The sequence below is a fragment of the Tamandua tetradactyla genome, chromosome 9, assembly GCF_023851605.1.
Source record: "Tamandua tetradactyla isolate mTamTet1 chromosome 9, mTamTet1.pri, whole genome shotgun sequence".
NCBI lineage: Eukaryota > Metazoa > Chordata > Mammalia > Pilosa > Myrmecophagidae > Tamandua > Tamandua tetradactyla.
The window spans coordinates 57,418,558-57,435,590 of NC_135335.1; the positions used below are offsets into that span (position 1 = coordinate 57,418,558).

Consider the following 17,033-nt stretch of genomic DNA (forward strand, 5'->3'; position numbering starts at 1 on the left):
TTGTTATAAGTTTCCCAAAGATGTTTTTAGGGTTCTGTATATAAACAAGCTGTAGTTGTATCCTCTGGTCTGACTAATCCAGTAAAAAAAAAAAAAAAAACAACAACAAAAAAAACCACACAGGGGATGCATGAAAGTCAAGCATTTCCCTAATCAGAAACAATGTGCTTAAAATAAGTTTTCTAAAACCCACATTATTTTATGCTATACAGAGATTGCATTTAGACACTTAATGGGCCAATCTGTGCCCCTGCAGTGCACGGACTAGCAGTAGGGGGCAGAAGACATCAACGCTGACACTATTTCCCCTGGGACAGCTTCCAAGCGAACACAGAGCAGCCCTCATTTCAGAGAAAAGTTTCTCTGAAAAATTTCCATTTAAAGAGAAGACCTGGGTTGTGAGTTGGAGTTTCAAGTTACCACAAGTATTTTCCCTAGCCTTATAAAAACACTTCTGCACAGGCCATACACAGAGCCAGGTTCTACAAGAGTTAGTGATTTACTGTCACTGGAGATCAGAAGGTCGGTGCGTGAGTCTCGGGTTTCTAGGTCAAGGCCTTGAGACCACAATAGGAGGTCACCTTTCCTCAGAACTATCAGATTTGCTAAGCCTTGTTAAATTCATCCCAACCTACAGACATTAAGAGAAGACTAATATTCACATTTAAGTTTGGACATGAAAAAAAGGGAGTTCTACATTTTTCATGAAATATTCGTAATCAATATTGTGCTAGTTTAAAACTGTTATGTATCCCAGATAAACTGTGTTCTTTTAATCCAATCTTGTTGGATGGGGCCTTTTGATTAGGTTGTTTCCATGGATATTTCACTCTGCTCATTCAAAGCGGGTCTTAATCTGCTTACGGGAGACCTTTAAGAGGGAGGCATTTTGGAGAAAACACAGATGTTTGGAGAAAGAAAATGCCCCAGGAGATGCTAAGCTAAGAGAGAGAAACAAGAGTTTGCCCCTGAGAAGCTAAGAGTGGACCCTGGAATCAGAAGCTGAAAGCAACGAACTGGGAGCAAGGCTCAGCAGATGCCAGCCGCATGCCTTCCCAGCTGATAGGGGTGTCCCAGATGCTGGCAGCCTTTCTTTGGGGTCCAGGTAGCACCTGGTCAATGCCTTAATTCAGACATTTTTATGGCCTTAGAACTGTAAATGTGGAACCTAATAAATCCATTTTGTAAAAGCTGATCCATTTTGGATATATCCAGCAGCTTTAGCAAACTGAAATAAATATAAAAATATATTTTTCTCTGCAGCTTGCTTTTCCCATTTTTAAAAATGTAAGCATCATCTTTGTAGCGCAGGGACAATTTAGAGATCAAGATTTAGCCTCTAAAAAGGTTGCATTTTTCTCCCTAAAAATGTGCAAAGAGTCAGTTTTCAGAATGACTGTGCAAATAGGTTTCAAGGTGCTTTTTTCAATATGAAGGAAATTTTCTACAAATATCAGCTTTAAAAAAGCACGATTGTTATCAATATCAAAGTCTGACCCAGAAAATGGTCTCATGTTCATCACAGTGGTCCCCGCCTCTCAGGAAACTGAGCTAATACTAGGATCCAGAAGGGAGCCTGTGCTTCCTTTGGGTTCCTGAGGCATCTTCCCAGAGCTGGAAACCCCCACACCTGTAGTGCTGAGGTCAAGTCCAGTGACATTTCTTGTGACAAAGTCTCTCTTGGCCCTCCACCCTAATTTTCAATAAAATCTTAGATCCTATTTTATGTATTTTAAGAATGTTTTGTTATAACCAGAGCTTGTTACTTGCACTTTGCTTATCTATTTGGACTTCATACAACTTTTGCCCTCTAATTGTACTGCACATGGATTACGATCCAGTGATTTTGGAGGAAATGAATACAGATGAAGTACCTGGGTGTTACCCTGTGAAATTTTAGAAGTCTTTCCTGAAAAGCAAGTTGGTGGGTGGTTTGGTTTGTTAATGCTGTCAGAAATGCAATACACCAGAGATGGAACAACTTTTAAAAAGGGAATTTATTAAATTGCAGGTTTACAGTTCTAAGGTCATAAAAATGTTCAAACTAAGGCATCCAAGGAAAGATATCTTGACTTCAGAAAGGGCCAAGGACATTTAGAATTTCTCTGTTGGCTGGGAAGGCACATGGTGATGTCTGCAGGCTTTCTCTCCCAGCTTCTCATTTCAAGCAACTTTCCTAAGGGGGATGAGGGGTGTTTTCTTTCTACATCTCTAAATGTCTCTGTCTGTGTTGGCTCTGAAGCTTTTTCCAAAATGGTTCCCTTTTAAAGGACTCCTGTAAGTGACCCATCTTGAATGGGTGGAGACACATCTCCATGGAAACCACCTAATCAACAGTTCTCACCCATAACTGGGTGGGTCACATCTCCATGGAAAAAACTTACTCAAAATGATCCCACCTAGCAATACTGAATCAGAACTAAAAAACATGGCTTTTCTGGGTTACATGACAATTTCAAATTGGCATAGGTTGGGAATTCTTAAGGAATTAAAATTCCCTCTTGAAGTAAGCAAGGGGCTCCCATTTGGCTCTAATTATACCTTCTGGCTGAGTTACACCCCAGACTTATCCTCTTGGAGGGAAAAGTCTTCAGTGAGAAGGGTCCGTGCTGTTTGCGCTTGACAGGAGGAAAGTGAGGAGGGGGGTAGATCTGGGACCTATGTTTTTCTTAACAGTCAGCTTGGGGGAGAAGAGCCCAAGGAAATGAAAGGATGGGTGGTGGTTGCCAATGTTCAGGGGAACCTGCTCTGTCCCTGAGATACTGCAGGATGCCTGTGCTGAGCCCTGAAGAGTCTGCAGAGAATTTACCCACTCTGAGTGTAAGGGTTGGGTGGGGGCTCTGCAAACAGTGGTTCCTCCCCCTGGCCTTTCTCTCTCCCTCGGCCCAAAAGGGGCAGATTCTGAGTCATAAGTGTATTAGTTATCAAGATCAAGGTCCAACTTGGGACATTTCCTTGGGACACTACATTTATTTATAATAAAACAAGACATACACTCTCACTAGTGTGATCAACCTTTTGCACATGTGCTCTGAATGTGTGGCAGAACATATTGGGTATGAAGAAACTTCACAGGTGTTGCAGGTAGACTGTGTCACCCAAAAAGACATGTGTAAGCCCTGACTCTTGGAAATAGGGTCTTTGAAGATGTTAGTTAAGACCTGGATAATCCAGTATGACTGGTGCCCTTATAAGAAAAGGGAAATTTAGATACACAGATGGACTGACACCAGGGAGAAGGCCATGGAAGGATGGAGGAGAAGCAGCTGCCAGGCAGGGATCACCAAGGATTGCAGAAAGAGATCAGGAAGGATTCTCCCTTGCAATTTCAGAGGAAGCACGGCCTGGTGGACACCTTGAATTCAGGCTTCTAACCTCCAGAATAGAAAGATAGCGAGTAATTGCTGCCACTGGATCTATGGGACTTGGCTCCAGCAGCTCCAGGATACAAAGTCAAAAGGTAGGGGTGGGTGGTTCTCTCCTTTCAGTATTTGCTGTCAAGTGGAATCCTTAACTTTGCCACTGAATAAATTACGTGATGGGAGAGCTTGTCCCAAGTGTGGTGGGTAAGCCTGGCCCCTGCAAGGGGTGGGGACATGGGGGTCCTTACCTGGGCAGGGTTGCGTGTTGCAGAGAGCCTCCTCTGTGTGCAGCCCCAGGCAGATGTCCCCTCCATAGGCTGGGGCCGGATTCGTGCAGGATCGGGTCCTCATGTAGTGTCCTCCGCCACACGTCGCCGAGCACTTTGACCAGGGGGACCAGCAGGACCACAACCCGTCCACTGGGAGGGGACACAAAGGCACACCATTTCTGAAACCCAAACCCCCACCTGAAGTTGCTGCGGATAGACAGACTCTGCTCTCAGGTGTGCATCTGTGTGTGAAACAAGGGGGCCGGCCCCAACATGGGAGAACTGGGGCTTTCCTCTTGGGGAAGGATCCATTGTGTAGTGTCCCCATGATTCTTTCAGTTCCCCCTATTTGCTTTTTCAGCAAACACATCTAAACCCTGTAACATGTAAGCCTGTGGATGATGGAGGAGAGCAGTGGATTGAGCACAAAATCCTTGACTCCAGAAGGACCATGAATGGCATCCCACAGCTATGAAGGGGCAGCTCCCAGCTACACCTCCCCTTTGCCATTGGCACCCTGGTTGGCCCAGCAAGGTGTACATCCAAGATAAGTAGTTCAAGTCACAGTCTTCCTTGCTAACTGGGTTTTGGCCATGCTCCATGTCAGTGGGATAAAGGAAAGAACTGGCGGGTCCTGTGAGGCAGGGATCTGTGACAGATGCTCAGGAAATTCAGGCACTGAACAACAAAACTGAGCACAAACCACCAACAGATTTGGCAGCGTGTTTAAATGACACACCACAGAGAGGAACGTTTACACCAAGACTTTGGAGGTTGAGGCTGAGCTGGTTCCTTGGCTACTTATAAGCCAGAGCATTTCTTTGGCCCCTCTCCTTAACCCTCCTGCTTCCTCTGCACTTGTCCTCTGCTACCGGCGTCTAGCATCCTTAAACTGGATACAGGGGCTTTTATGCTCCATCCTACCTTAGCTGATACCCCTAAAGCTCAGCCCTTACATCAGCTTGAGTTATGATATCATCAGATATGTTTAGCTCTTTGGCTAACTCTTGACTGACCCTTCCTTCTTGCTACCTGTCCTAGAACAAAGCTACAGGCTCTGAACAAAGACTTGGAACCCTACCCAGGGAACAAAACCCACCGCAGCCAGAGCTAACCAAGTGAAGAAACTGGAGAGAGATGCACTATTACTAGCTATTACTGTATGTAGAGAGTATTTTATTTTATTTTATTTGCATCCTAAAGATAAAGAAGCAATTGTAAGAGGAAATGCCAAAATTATTCAGGATACAATGTTGTTTGGACTAGAATGACCGAATTTGTATTTTAAGATGCATACTGTGATTTAATACATCTTTAGGCAGGGATGTGATTTTTCTTTATCCATTTTTCTTGAGCAAAAAAAATGCTTTCTTTTCTTGAGCAGGAAAGCATTTTTGAGAAACACGAGTAGAAACATCATCATTGTGATAGTATTTTAATTTGGAAAATATAAAAATTCAGAACACTTGAACTCAATTTAAAACTGAGTCTGTGATCTAACTAGGAATTTTTGATTCAATGTTTATACAAACTTACAGAATTGAACATTTTCCTTTCTAATAGTCAATAAGGTACATAAGGAGTAAGGAGCCATTAGTTAAGTAGCTGACACTAGCAGCGGTAACGGCAATAGAAGGCATATCTTTGCCTAGAACTTTGTAATTTTATAAAAGCCCTCTCCCACATCTATTCTCACTTGGGGATACCCTTCCCGGCAGTTTTTCCTCTATAATGTGAGCTCATGCTTGCCCATTCCCCACACTAAGGAGCAGGAAGATCAAAGTGCTTTCAAACTGCAGGCGGCACAGAGCTTAGCTGCCTGCAGGTACCCAAGAGAGCCCGGAACTACTGGGCAAGGGATCTATCCAGACGGGCTTCTGTGTTACATGATGTCCTTGCAGATCAAAACTAAGTGTGCACATTCACAATCAATCCACCATCATGCAAGAGCTAAAGCAATCTCAAACGTTGGTATGGAAATCTGCCCTGTGACATTCCAAACAGTGTTGATCACACCCTACACTTTAGCTAATGCTCACTGCCAATTCATACCTGGTCTAGTCTAGAGAGACCTCCCTACACCCAGTGGCCCTTCTGGCATCATCATAAATACCCCTGGCACCAACTCCTTCAACAGCCGCTGATTGCCATGTGTGCAGTTTGGGGAGCATTTGTAACCGAATCCAGCTGCTAAAGTGTTCCCACTTGTAACTTTAAACTAAGAGATCATACTGTGCCTCTTCATTTGTACCTTCAATGTCTGCCCTTTGGGATATAGCCAAAGACCTGGGGATGATCTCTGTGCTTCCAGGGCCAAAGGGAATGGAAGGAGGACTTCAACAATGTTTTCACTTTCCCACATAGTTGCAATGGTCTGCAAATTGCCTGGGGGCCCCCAGACCAATTCTCATCTGACCTTCACTTCCTGTTCCCTGCTCTTAGTCTTTCTGTTAGAGGATTCAGCCTACTTCCCAGAGCTGTGACTGGAGGCAAGGCGGGTGGTGGAATGGACTGGTTAAGAAAGGATATTCAACACTGTGATAACATTTCATATTAAGAAGTTTTAAATATCCATTTCTAAGACAGAAATAACAGAATACATAGCTTAATGAATCAGTCTTCAGGCCTGGGTGGTGGGGAGGGAATGTGGAACACAGCAGGGAAGCAGGGATTATGGAGCCAAGGGGACAAAACAAATGTGAGTCATCCAGAAAGACTTAACCCAGCAGGGGACACAGCAGAGCCAGTCACGTGAAATCTCTTCTCCACTCTGTAAACTATGCCAGAGGAATAAAATAATGATATTCTTGACAATCACAGCAATAACCATGGTAACTGCTCTAAATACTTGGGCACCTGCAAAGTGTCAGGATTCTAAGCCCTTTCCCCTCAGCCTCCCACCAAGCCCTCATCACCACCCTGGAGTGTTCTAGGACCTGGAAGCCACATCACACAGAGGTCATTGTATACCCATGGGCGGTGGGGCTGCACCTGCCTCAATGGCCAGTTGAAGACAACACTGGGCACATAACCACAGGAAGAGTTTCACCTAACTTCGCAGTCGCTGAATGCCACACGTATCACTATCTGATTTAGGTCAAAGAAGGCTGGCTCATAGGAAAATTAGACAAATATCCCAACCCTCAGATGTGTGTTTCTTTCAAGAAATCAAAGCAAGTCATTCTAGGGCATTACAGATTAATGCCCTACAGATTAATGCCCAACAGAAGAGGCTAAAAATCCTGTTCTAGAAGTTCTAGCTGAATGTTCTGCCCACTAGAGTGAAATAAAATAATGGCAACCACAAAACATACCATTATCTAACACCTGAGCATCAGGCATCCATGTGTGGCCAGAGAGGCAAAATCCCTTGTCTGTTCCCCTGGATCACCTAGTTCTGCCTGGAGGACAGCTGTGCCTCATGCTCCTCTAAGGACCCCAAAGTCAGTGCTCCTGCTCCCTACCCAGCCTCAAAGCACCCCCTGAACAGGACTGGTGACTTTGCTGCAAACTGTTTATATAGAACAGTTGTGGGCTCAAGGCTACCATGGATGGAAAGATGCACAGTGTCCTTAAGATACCACAGAGGTCCAAAAAAGTTATCCGCAGAATACACACCTGCACACATTCTGAATCTTGACAGAAAGAGTCTGTCCTTCTATTCCATTCTCTCTCAGTGTACCTTCTCACTCAGCAATTTTTTCTCATAACAAAGGTAAAAGGGAACCATCTTAGGTAAATCTGATCAAAGGACTTTGTTTACTGTGCTAAGGTTTATGGGGTCTGAATACAACTCTGAGGTTGCTTTCAGCTTATTTGAAGGTTCCTTAGCAACAGAAAGCCATCTGTCTTCTCTGATTAGCTGGAGTCCTTGGTGTTGAACCAAACGTTCATCAAGGAAAACAGAGTGAAGAAGAAAGGCCAACTATCTCTCAGTCTTGGGGATAAAGTGTGTAGGTGAAGATACGCATTAAATACCACAGAAGGTGAAAAATAAATACCACCAGAGGTGGACACAATACGACTGCGGAACAGTAAAGTGACAGGGATGAGAACGTTCTAAATGAGGTAAAAACAGCCATAACATGGCTGAGGAGCCAAACCTTCCTCACGGTGTTGGGTCTTGTCATACGTTATGGAATTTTCTAGAAGGTGGGAAAGAAGGTGGGCACTGGTTGTGCCAGTGCCCACCTGAACTCACCCACTCCCAAGGGGAAAGTGACACTGGGGGCTCAGAATAAGTCCACAACAGTCTATGAAATCTTGCTTGGTAAAGAAATGAGGACAGGGCTATTTCAAGATAATAAAGTTATATAAAAATGCACTTGCTTGACCACCAAATGTACTAAAATAAAGACAAAACCGACAGAGGAGTCCTTTCAGTAGAGTGGCTCTGAGATGGGACAGTGTGCCTGGCATGCAGAGCCCTTTGCAGACTCGAACATCTGTGAGGAGCTGAGTCTGGAGTTCAGGAAGACGGGGGTGGATAAAGGGATCCCGAGGTTCCCAGGCCTCCCTGCCTTGCTCCTATTTATAGCCCAGACCAACCTCTAATGACAGGGGAGGGACAATTCCACTGTCCGTGCTGGAGGCTGTGGGAAAGAATCGGCTCCGTGACCTTTCCCAGAGACTCTGCGTCAGCTTGGCTGAGAAAGCTGAAGGACGGTCAGTGGAGGATTCCCCTGAGGCCAGAGAACTTCAGATAGAAATACCCCAAGTGGAATAACATGGGCATAACATCACAGAAGCCTCAGCTATAGAGCTGGGAAATTTGTATCTTCAGTTTTATATACGTTTTTATCCATCCATCCATCCATCCATCCACCCATCCAACAAATACTCATGAGGACCTGCCATAATTCCTTGCATAAATTCAGAAAGTAGCCTGTACCACTGGAAAAAATGCTAAGATCCTGTGCCTTCTTAATATATTGTGTCTAATATCTGGAAGGATACCCCATTCCCCAACCCCATCGTTTATCTGGCCAACTCCTACCTATGCACCAATACCCATCTAAGAGTAGCCTGCCTAGTGTAGCTGTCGTGATTTCCAAAGGCTGGCTCAGCAGGTCCTTTGCTGATGAGGCCACTGCATCTTGTCACCAGCCCATTAGAAGGTGACCCACTAGGCTGTCATTATTCACATGATGCTTCCTCATGGAACTCTGAGTCCCTTTCTGACCCAGGCCACATCACTGTGTCTCTGTGTAGCCTTTGAATAGTGCCCAGTGGTTTATCTTGACATGTCTGCCAAAAAGGGAATGAATGAATGAATGAATAAATGAGTGGTGTTCTCTGGCAGGCAGGAAGGTCAAGTAGCCAAGTGCTTGCTCCCTCGCACCTGAACATGTGTACACCGTGGGTATGTCCAGGAGGTGCCAGGCCCATGAGAGGGCTGGGGGTCCGGTGGTGAGATGGACATGGAGGCCCCTGCCCTCGCAGAGCTTTCACGAAGACAAAGGCCAAAGACAGCAGGTGGAAGCATGTATCACGGGACAGCCGTGACCTGGGGGGAGAGCTAGAAGGGGCAGGTGATGGATCCCCACCCAAGCCCTGACAGAAGAATGCAAAGACCAGGATTGGGATATCCAAGGGGAACAACAGGGTGCTCTTTAGGAAGGTGTCAGCAAACAAAGCTTTGGGTGGGGAGCCCTTTTAGTAGCCCTGCCCTTGTTTGGGAATTCCCTGGAATGAAAGTCAGTCTGAGAAGGAAGAGCCAGACAACACAGCTTCTAGAGGAGTGAGGGGGTCTAATTCATGAGGACAGAGGGCATATTCTCCTGGGTATGGAAGACCACAGGGAACACAGGCGCTTGCTTGAGTGGCCATCTGGCTTATTACCGATGGCGTCTGGAACCCGGGAAGAGGGCCGGGGGGTGATGGGACAGCCCCAGGGGGCTGGATCCACCATCTGGAAAGGCGCACAGCCTCTGGAAGGCTCATTTCAGGGCTGGTCTCTCTAGACCCTGTCAGAGGGCCGACTTCTCTACTAGATCCACAATCAGCAGAGGAGCTCGTGAGAATGCCATTTCTTTTAAATCAGAAAAGGGAAAAAAAGGATATAATCCAACCCAGATCATATTTGCTTTACACCAATGCACAGGGAAAAGATCATTTATACAGCATATCTTTTATGGAAGAAGAGGCCCCTGAAGGCTCGTGTGTCTGGGGCCCTCCTTTGGCAGACTTTTTCAGGTAGGAAACTGAGGCTGCAGGTTGGCCCCAAAAGAGGGTTGAACTAAGGGTTCTAATTCTGGGTCGAATGACTTGGAACTTGGCCTCAAGTCAGCTGAGGAGAATGGAGGAGGAATTGAGGACTCCTCCATTCTTTCTTTCTTTTTTTTTTTTTTTGTGGCACATTGGGTTAATTCAAGAGGTGATGGCTTCACTGGAGAGGTTTATTAAGGACAAAGACACCAAGCGCAAAGCCAGGGAGGCTGGTTGAGCCTTAGAAAGCTAGATGGCCTTCTGAGGCCTTTTCCGGGTTACTCAGTCCACTCACCTGGACAGGGCAAGATGTTGCATTCCTGGTACTCCAGGGCTGGCCCCAGGCAAGGCATCCCACCGTACTTGGGCTCGGGGTTGTTGCAAACACGCTTCCGGTTTCTAATACCCCGGCTGCAGTCGCGGCTGCACTGGGACCAGGACGTCCAGGCCGACCAGGCCCCGTTTACCGTGTGGGCCGAGTACCGCCCGGCACGCAGGAAGTCACCAGAAAGGCCTGCCAAGGGAAAGGCCAATGTGACTTGGTCAACAGTTCTCTGAGCAACATAGGCCGTGTTAATTTCCATGCTGGGTCCCCTGCCCACTCTATTTCTATAAAAATACTCTCAGATTCAGTCAAACACCCTCATATTCAGTTGAAGCCAAAAAACCATTACCATTGAGTGCCAACCTCCAATAACTCTAGCTTATTTTCCTGCAATTGCCTTAAATAAGAGTGTGGTAACTCAATTTCCAATGTGACAAAGTCCTTACAAAGTAATGGTCTTATATTTCTGACTTGACATATTTTTCTGAGGGAAAAAAACTCTTACAAAGAAAATACAACCTTCTCAACTTCCCTCAGGCATTCTCCAGCAAGCAGGTAAGAGCCCTGCAACCTGCAGGTATACTCTGGAGCTACCCTTCCCCCAAGCAGCAGGGCGTGCCACTAAGACCATAAAGCTGGGAAAGTGGACACATGTTCAGACCTTTTCTAAACCCGTCCCTTCCCCTGCTAACCTTTCAAAACTGAGTGAGTGGTGGTGAAAGGAGCTGTGCTAACTACTGTTGGATCACAGCCCATGAAGACAGGGATGTGTTCTTGACCTGAGCCATGGAATGTGCTTGTGCCTGAGAACTGAACCCATCCCAAATGACCTTTCAACACAGCACATGCTCCCCGAGGCTCACAACACTGTTAACAAGATGTGCTTCTAGGAACCGACATAGTGGCACAAGCAGCAGCAATAGGATGGTGGGGGAGTGGGATTTGTTGTGGTAGGAAATAACAGCTCACAGGCTTGGAATACTTGTATGTCAGGTGCGGCACACCACTTTACACCTGCTAAATTACTTAATTAGCCACAGTCAGAACCCATGTTCATTTTAGTCAAAATGCTTAGGATGTTGAAAACTATTTAAACATTTCCTCAAATGTAGGCAGGGTTGAATAAGTCTTGGAGTAGGCAACAGCATTCTGGAGAAGTATGGTCATGAGAAGGTAAATGTACTGAGACACATGGCCACTGTCAAGCTTGTTTCCTGTTTGTTTAGGAACCCTGGCTCAGAAATGCAGGCAAGGTACTCTTTGGAGAAAAGAGATCAGAAGTGACTCTCTGTTATGAACCAGTATGTGTAGTCAGTCAATAAAGAACAACAAAACACAATTATGTCTAATCTTGTGTGGTCAGAGGCAAGGAGTCCAATTTTGCATTTTCAAGATTCAGTAACAAGAGCCTGGATGGTGTGTGATTAGAACTTGAAGCCATTGAGGTTTAAGTCGTTTTATTAAACTCACGTCCGTGATACGCCAGTGTTAAGAAACAGAGGACACCTTTTATACACGCGTATTGAATTTTTCCTTAGTTCACATTTCTAACATTTAAAACAAAGACCAGCTTTTGTATGTATCTGAGAATGGGAAGAATAAAAATACATGTTCAGAGAGTAGAATAAAATGAATGTGCAAAGAAACAACATAATTCATTTTTTCTGTTACAATTTGATGTCATGAGAAATAATGTTATTGGGCAGCCTGCTTTGAAAATAAGGGAGTGAATGAATGGAGATAAGATAAAAATACAGGATTTTAAAATTAGAATTTCAGATAAGCGACAAATAAATATTTTAGGATCAGTGTATCTCAACCACTGCATGGGACATACTTCTACTAAATTGCAAGGACATACTCATACTAAAACAACTGCGTGGGACACACATATACTTAAAAGTTCATGCTACAGACATAATAAAAATAGGCTGAAAAAACTGGAAATTCAGATTTAACTGGCTATCTTATGTTTTCTTACTGGCAAATCTAATTGGAGGGTACACTGGTCCTATGACATGCACATTTCCAAAATGGGCCTTCAGTTACTTATCTCCAGATATTTTATTACATACATATTGTTCCTGTGGATAATATATATACTGTACTCTCTATATACTGACAACATATATATAACGCACTCTATGTACAGCAGGGTTTGGGGGAAATTCTAAGGGAAATGTCCTTTCTCTCTTGCCTTTCATGCCTGGTGAAAGAAGCAATGAAGATTGTTCCATCAGTGCTGGGTCCCCACAGGGTCAAAGAGTAAAGCAGGGGAAACTAAACATTGCTGTACAAGTTTTCCATCGCTGTCTAATTAAAGTTACATCATAGCAACTTTTCAACGCCACCACAGCAACCCCATACTCCCCACTGGTCACCGTGTGGGAGTGTAGTAAGCTCCATAAATAAGAAAATGCACTTAACACCAATGAAAAAATATTAAGGCAAATAAATAAGAGCAATGTGCTTCATATTTTCATTTCCAATTTTCAAAATTTTAAAATAGGAGTTAAGACATAATATGTGCAGAAAAATGTTCAGATTGAAAAAAAAATCCTTTCTATGAAGTCCTCTCCTTAAGAGATAGAAAATGCTTAGCAGCTAAGAGTGGGCTTACGTTATTCACATCCAGGACACACAACTTGCTTTATCTGAAACAAAGCTTTCCCTGTGCCGGTCCTGTTGAAGTGACTGGCTTCAGGAAAAAATAGCAGCCCCTCCTCAGAGGAGTGTCTTGAAAAGGCTAGATTTGTCCTGGAATAATATTCAGATTTGATCCATCTCATAAATGCAAGTGAGAGGATTTTACTGACAGGAGTTTCCATAGATCAGATTAAGAAGCTTTTTGTGTGTAGAGATTTCTCAATAAAAATATTTTTTTTTAAAAAAGAAGCTTTTTGAAAGGCTTTTAAAAATCAAAATACATACATACTCTTAAAATAAAATCATCACATAAATCAGATACCTAAAACGAAACCTTGAGGTAAAAATCTCAGGTTTCTAATTTAAAGAAGAGTGGAGACATTCGCCATTTCTTTTGCTAGAAATCCAGGAACTTTGAATATTTCCTAAAGTTCTTGAAGTTTCATTCACTTTTTAATGTTTTTTCCCTTTGTTCTTCAAACTAGATAACTCCTTTTGATCCTTGTTCAAGTTCATTGACTCTTTCCTGTTATCTGCAATTTACTGTTAAGTCCATCCTGTGAATTATTTTATTTCAGTTTTAATTTGTAAAATTTCCATTTAGTTCTGTTTTTACAGTTTCTATTTCTCTACCAAAATTTACTATCTTTCTCATTATTACCAGCATATTTTCCTTTACACCCTTGAGCAAAGTCTTAAGAGTTGCTTTAAAGTCCATGTCTGACAATTTCAAATTCCAGCTTACTTTGAGTTGGTCTTGGCTGATTGTATTTTCTTGATTATGAGTCATATTTTTTCATTATCTTCTGTGCAGAGACATTTTGGGTTATATCCTGCACATTGTGAATTATACAGTGTAGAGACTTTGGATCCTGTTATGTTCTTCTCAGGAGTACTAATTTTTATTTTACTTTGTTCAGTTTTGTCAGGAAGTTAACGTGGCTGAACTGAACCTGTAAACGCTATCTTTCCTTTGGTGTGCCGTAGCACACCTACCTCTTCATGTCTTTTAATCTTGGTTGGGCTGTATATGGGAGAATGTTCTGGGCACATGAGGTTCAGCTAAGAGCCAGGGATGTGTGCAGAATGTACACATAGAATTGGACTGCTGCCCTTCGGTCTTCTTTTTAGGAATTTGCCTTCTCATGTCTTAGATGCTGTGGTTGTCATGACGTTCTCTGAAGCATTCGGGGTACTACTGCCCTATTTAGATGACCTAAATAGGGCAGGCTGGGGCTAGGCTTCAAGCTACAAGTCATTTTACAAGTGAAAAAAAAAAAAAAAAAAGCATAACTCACTCAGTACATGCATTTTCCAGAGTCTGCATGCTTTGGGGTTGCTTTCCAATGCCTTTATAGGGATTTTTAAAACATTTGATCCAGAGTTTAGGGTTATATGTAGTAAGACTGGCTCAAGAGAAGTTACTCAGCTATGACCAGGAGTGAAAGGCACACAAACATTTTGGATCCAGATGGACATCTAAGTCTCAGCTCTTTGTTGCTACACAGTGGCATATTTGGCATATTAAACTCTGAATTCTCATTTTCTATAATTGTAAAATTGCCATCACAATATTTACTTCTCAAGATTATTAAGAGGGATGTGAAATAAAAGTACAACATATCTGCCATAGAGTAGACTGTCACAAAAGTTTTCCAGATCTCATTCTAAAGGTCTACATAGAATATATTTGTATCCACAATATGTTTATATATGTTAGTTGTATACTTATGTATATATAGACTTGATTTATTTTATTAATGTAATACTTTAATTCAAATATATACACACAGAAACCTATATATTATATATGTATGTATGTATATATATACACACACACACAAACACATACACTCACACATAATATTTTTTCTAGCATTTCTTATTTTCTACTTGTGGAATTTACTATGCATTTTAGTTACATGTTTGGATTGGCATCATGTTTGGCTGATATTTTCTTTGACCTCCTCAAAACTCAAAGCTGGCATTTTAATAAACTTAATTTTCTTTATCAGAGGACATGCAATCAATGATGATAGGCACATTTTAATCTGATGCTTCTTTAGCTTTTTCAGGAATTGACTTGCATATCCCTGGAACATATTGGCTGGATTAATCTGCAACCATTTAAAAAGAATCAGGTGAAAGAGGAGAGTAAACCATTTGAACATGAATTATTTAATTTTCATTTGTGAACAAACCCCACTCCAAATATGATCGTGTTTTAAAGTAAATTAGCTTTAAGAAAATCTGGAGCAACTTGGGAGACAGGCTAAAGAGGAATTAAGGGCTTTCCCTGCAGGCGGTAGTCCACTAATCACTCTTGCACCACTCGGTGGGGTAGGGGCAAACATGAGGAATTAGCAATGGCGAGAAGTAGGTGTTAATGCGGTTGTGAATTTTAAACTCATTTCTAAAGTTAATTTTTTAATTTTTAGCACAGGGCTGCCTCCTGATTATCACAGTGCATTTCTTTCAAGCCCCAGCCTATGCCATTTGATCAATTTGCTTGTCTGTCCTCCAAACTGTTGAAAGAAGTCAACCATCTGTATGACCGGCAAGAAACCAGAATAGTGACCATCATGGTGGAAGAGGGACAGAGCAAGAGTGTGGGCTCCAGGGAGCAGGGCTGTGCTTCCAGTCAGCCCTGGAAGGAAGACACTGCTTATATCTTAAGTAGCATCCCTATGTTATCTTAATTTTGTAATGTGATTTGGGCTTTGTTTTAAGCAAAATTTTCTCTTGGTGCAAAGATTCCAACTGTAATTTTATTGCCTTTCTCTAAAACAGTGTGGGGATATGAAAACCAGCAATTATACTGTAGATAAATTCACAATTCCTACTGTCTTAACTCTTACTACATAGCCTTATAGTCTACTGTATAGCAGGTTTTTTTTTTTTTTTAAATGATCTCAAATGAAATTTCTCAATGTTTCTTAGCAAAGCTTTTGGTGACCTAGTTTGTCTTCAATACAGACATAGCAAAAAACTAACAGAAGTAACTAACATATATGGTGTGTTTACTTTGAGTTGGATGCTATTTCAAACTTTTTACATGTATCAACTCATTAAATCTAAGATTATGAGTCCCCATTTAACCGATGAGGGATTCAAGTGACAGAGAAGTCAAGTAATCTGCCTGAGGGCACACAGATAGTAGGGTGTGGAGTCTTAAATTTAATCCAGGCATCCTGACTCAGGAGCCCTCGGTCCTAAACACTGCAGGACCCTGCCTTTCATAAAGCTGGAAGAGAGATACAGGAGCAAGGTCTTGTTTCTAGATATAATTTTTCTTTCAAGTATTGTGGTTGAGTTGGTTAATTTGATGTGTCAACTTGGTTGTCCAACTGTCTGGTCAAACACTGGCTTAGATAATGCCCTGGAGGTATTTTGTAGATGGGATTAGCATATACAGTCATCTGACTTTAAGTAAAGGGAACTGCCCTCCATAACATGGGTGGGCCTCATCCAATCGCTGGAAACCTCTAGAACAAAGAATTAAGGGTCCCAGAGTATTTCAGTTTCCTAGCTGATAAAACAAACACTATGCAATTGTTGGCTTACACAATGAAATTTAATGGCTTGCTGGGCTTGAGGCTAGGAGATGTCCCAAGTCAAGGTGATGCTTTCTCCCCAGAACTGAAGTTCTGGGCTAGCTGCTGGCAATCCTTGGTCCTTGGCTTTTCTGTCACATGGTAATGCACATGGTGACCTCTCCTCAATTCTATTCCTGGTTCTGTTGACTTCCAGAATCTGGCTGCTCCCAAAGCTTTTCTCTCGGGCTTTTCCTATAAGAGCTTCAGGAATAGGATTAAGATCCATCCTGACTGAGTTGGGCAACACCTTAACTGAAATAACCTCATCAAAAGTTCCTATTGACAATCGATTCACATATGCATAGAAATGGACTAAGATTAAGAACATGTTTTTCTGGGGTACATAACTCCAATCCACGATACAGTATAAAGAAGAAACTCTGCTCAAGATTACACCATTTATTCCTCCTTGAGTTCCCAAACTGTGGGCCTCTCCCATGGATTCTGGACTCAAGACTTGGTATCAGTCTTACCGGAATTTTTCTGCTCTATGGAATTCAGACTTGCTGGTCCCCACAATTGCATGAGCCAATTGCTTAAATTAAATTTCTCTCTCTCTCTCTCTCTGTATATATATATATATATACACACATACACACACACACACACACACACACACACACATATA

At 42.7% G+C, this 17,033-nt stretch overlaps 1 protein-coding gene across 9 annotated transcripts in view; it reads right to left on the minus strand.

The window, feature by feature from the left end:
• SEMA5A (semaphorin 5A) overlaps positions 1–17,033 on the minus strand; it is a 574,926-nt gene that overhangs the window by 12,841 nt on the left and 545,052 nt on the right. For all 9 annotated transcript variants that reach the window (XM_077116834.1, XM_077116833.1, XM_077116837.1 and 6 more), the window contains 2 exons: positions 10,134–10,352; positions 3,611–3,781 (listed from right to left, as the gene is read on the minus strand). In XM_077116834.1, the coding sequence (XP_076972949.1) occupies positions 3,611–3,781; positions 10,134–10,352 (390 nt within the window). The remainder of the gene's footprint in view (positions 1–3,610; positions 3,782–10,133; positions 10,353–17,033) is intronic.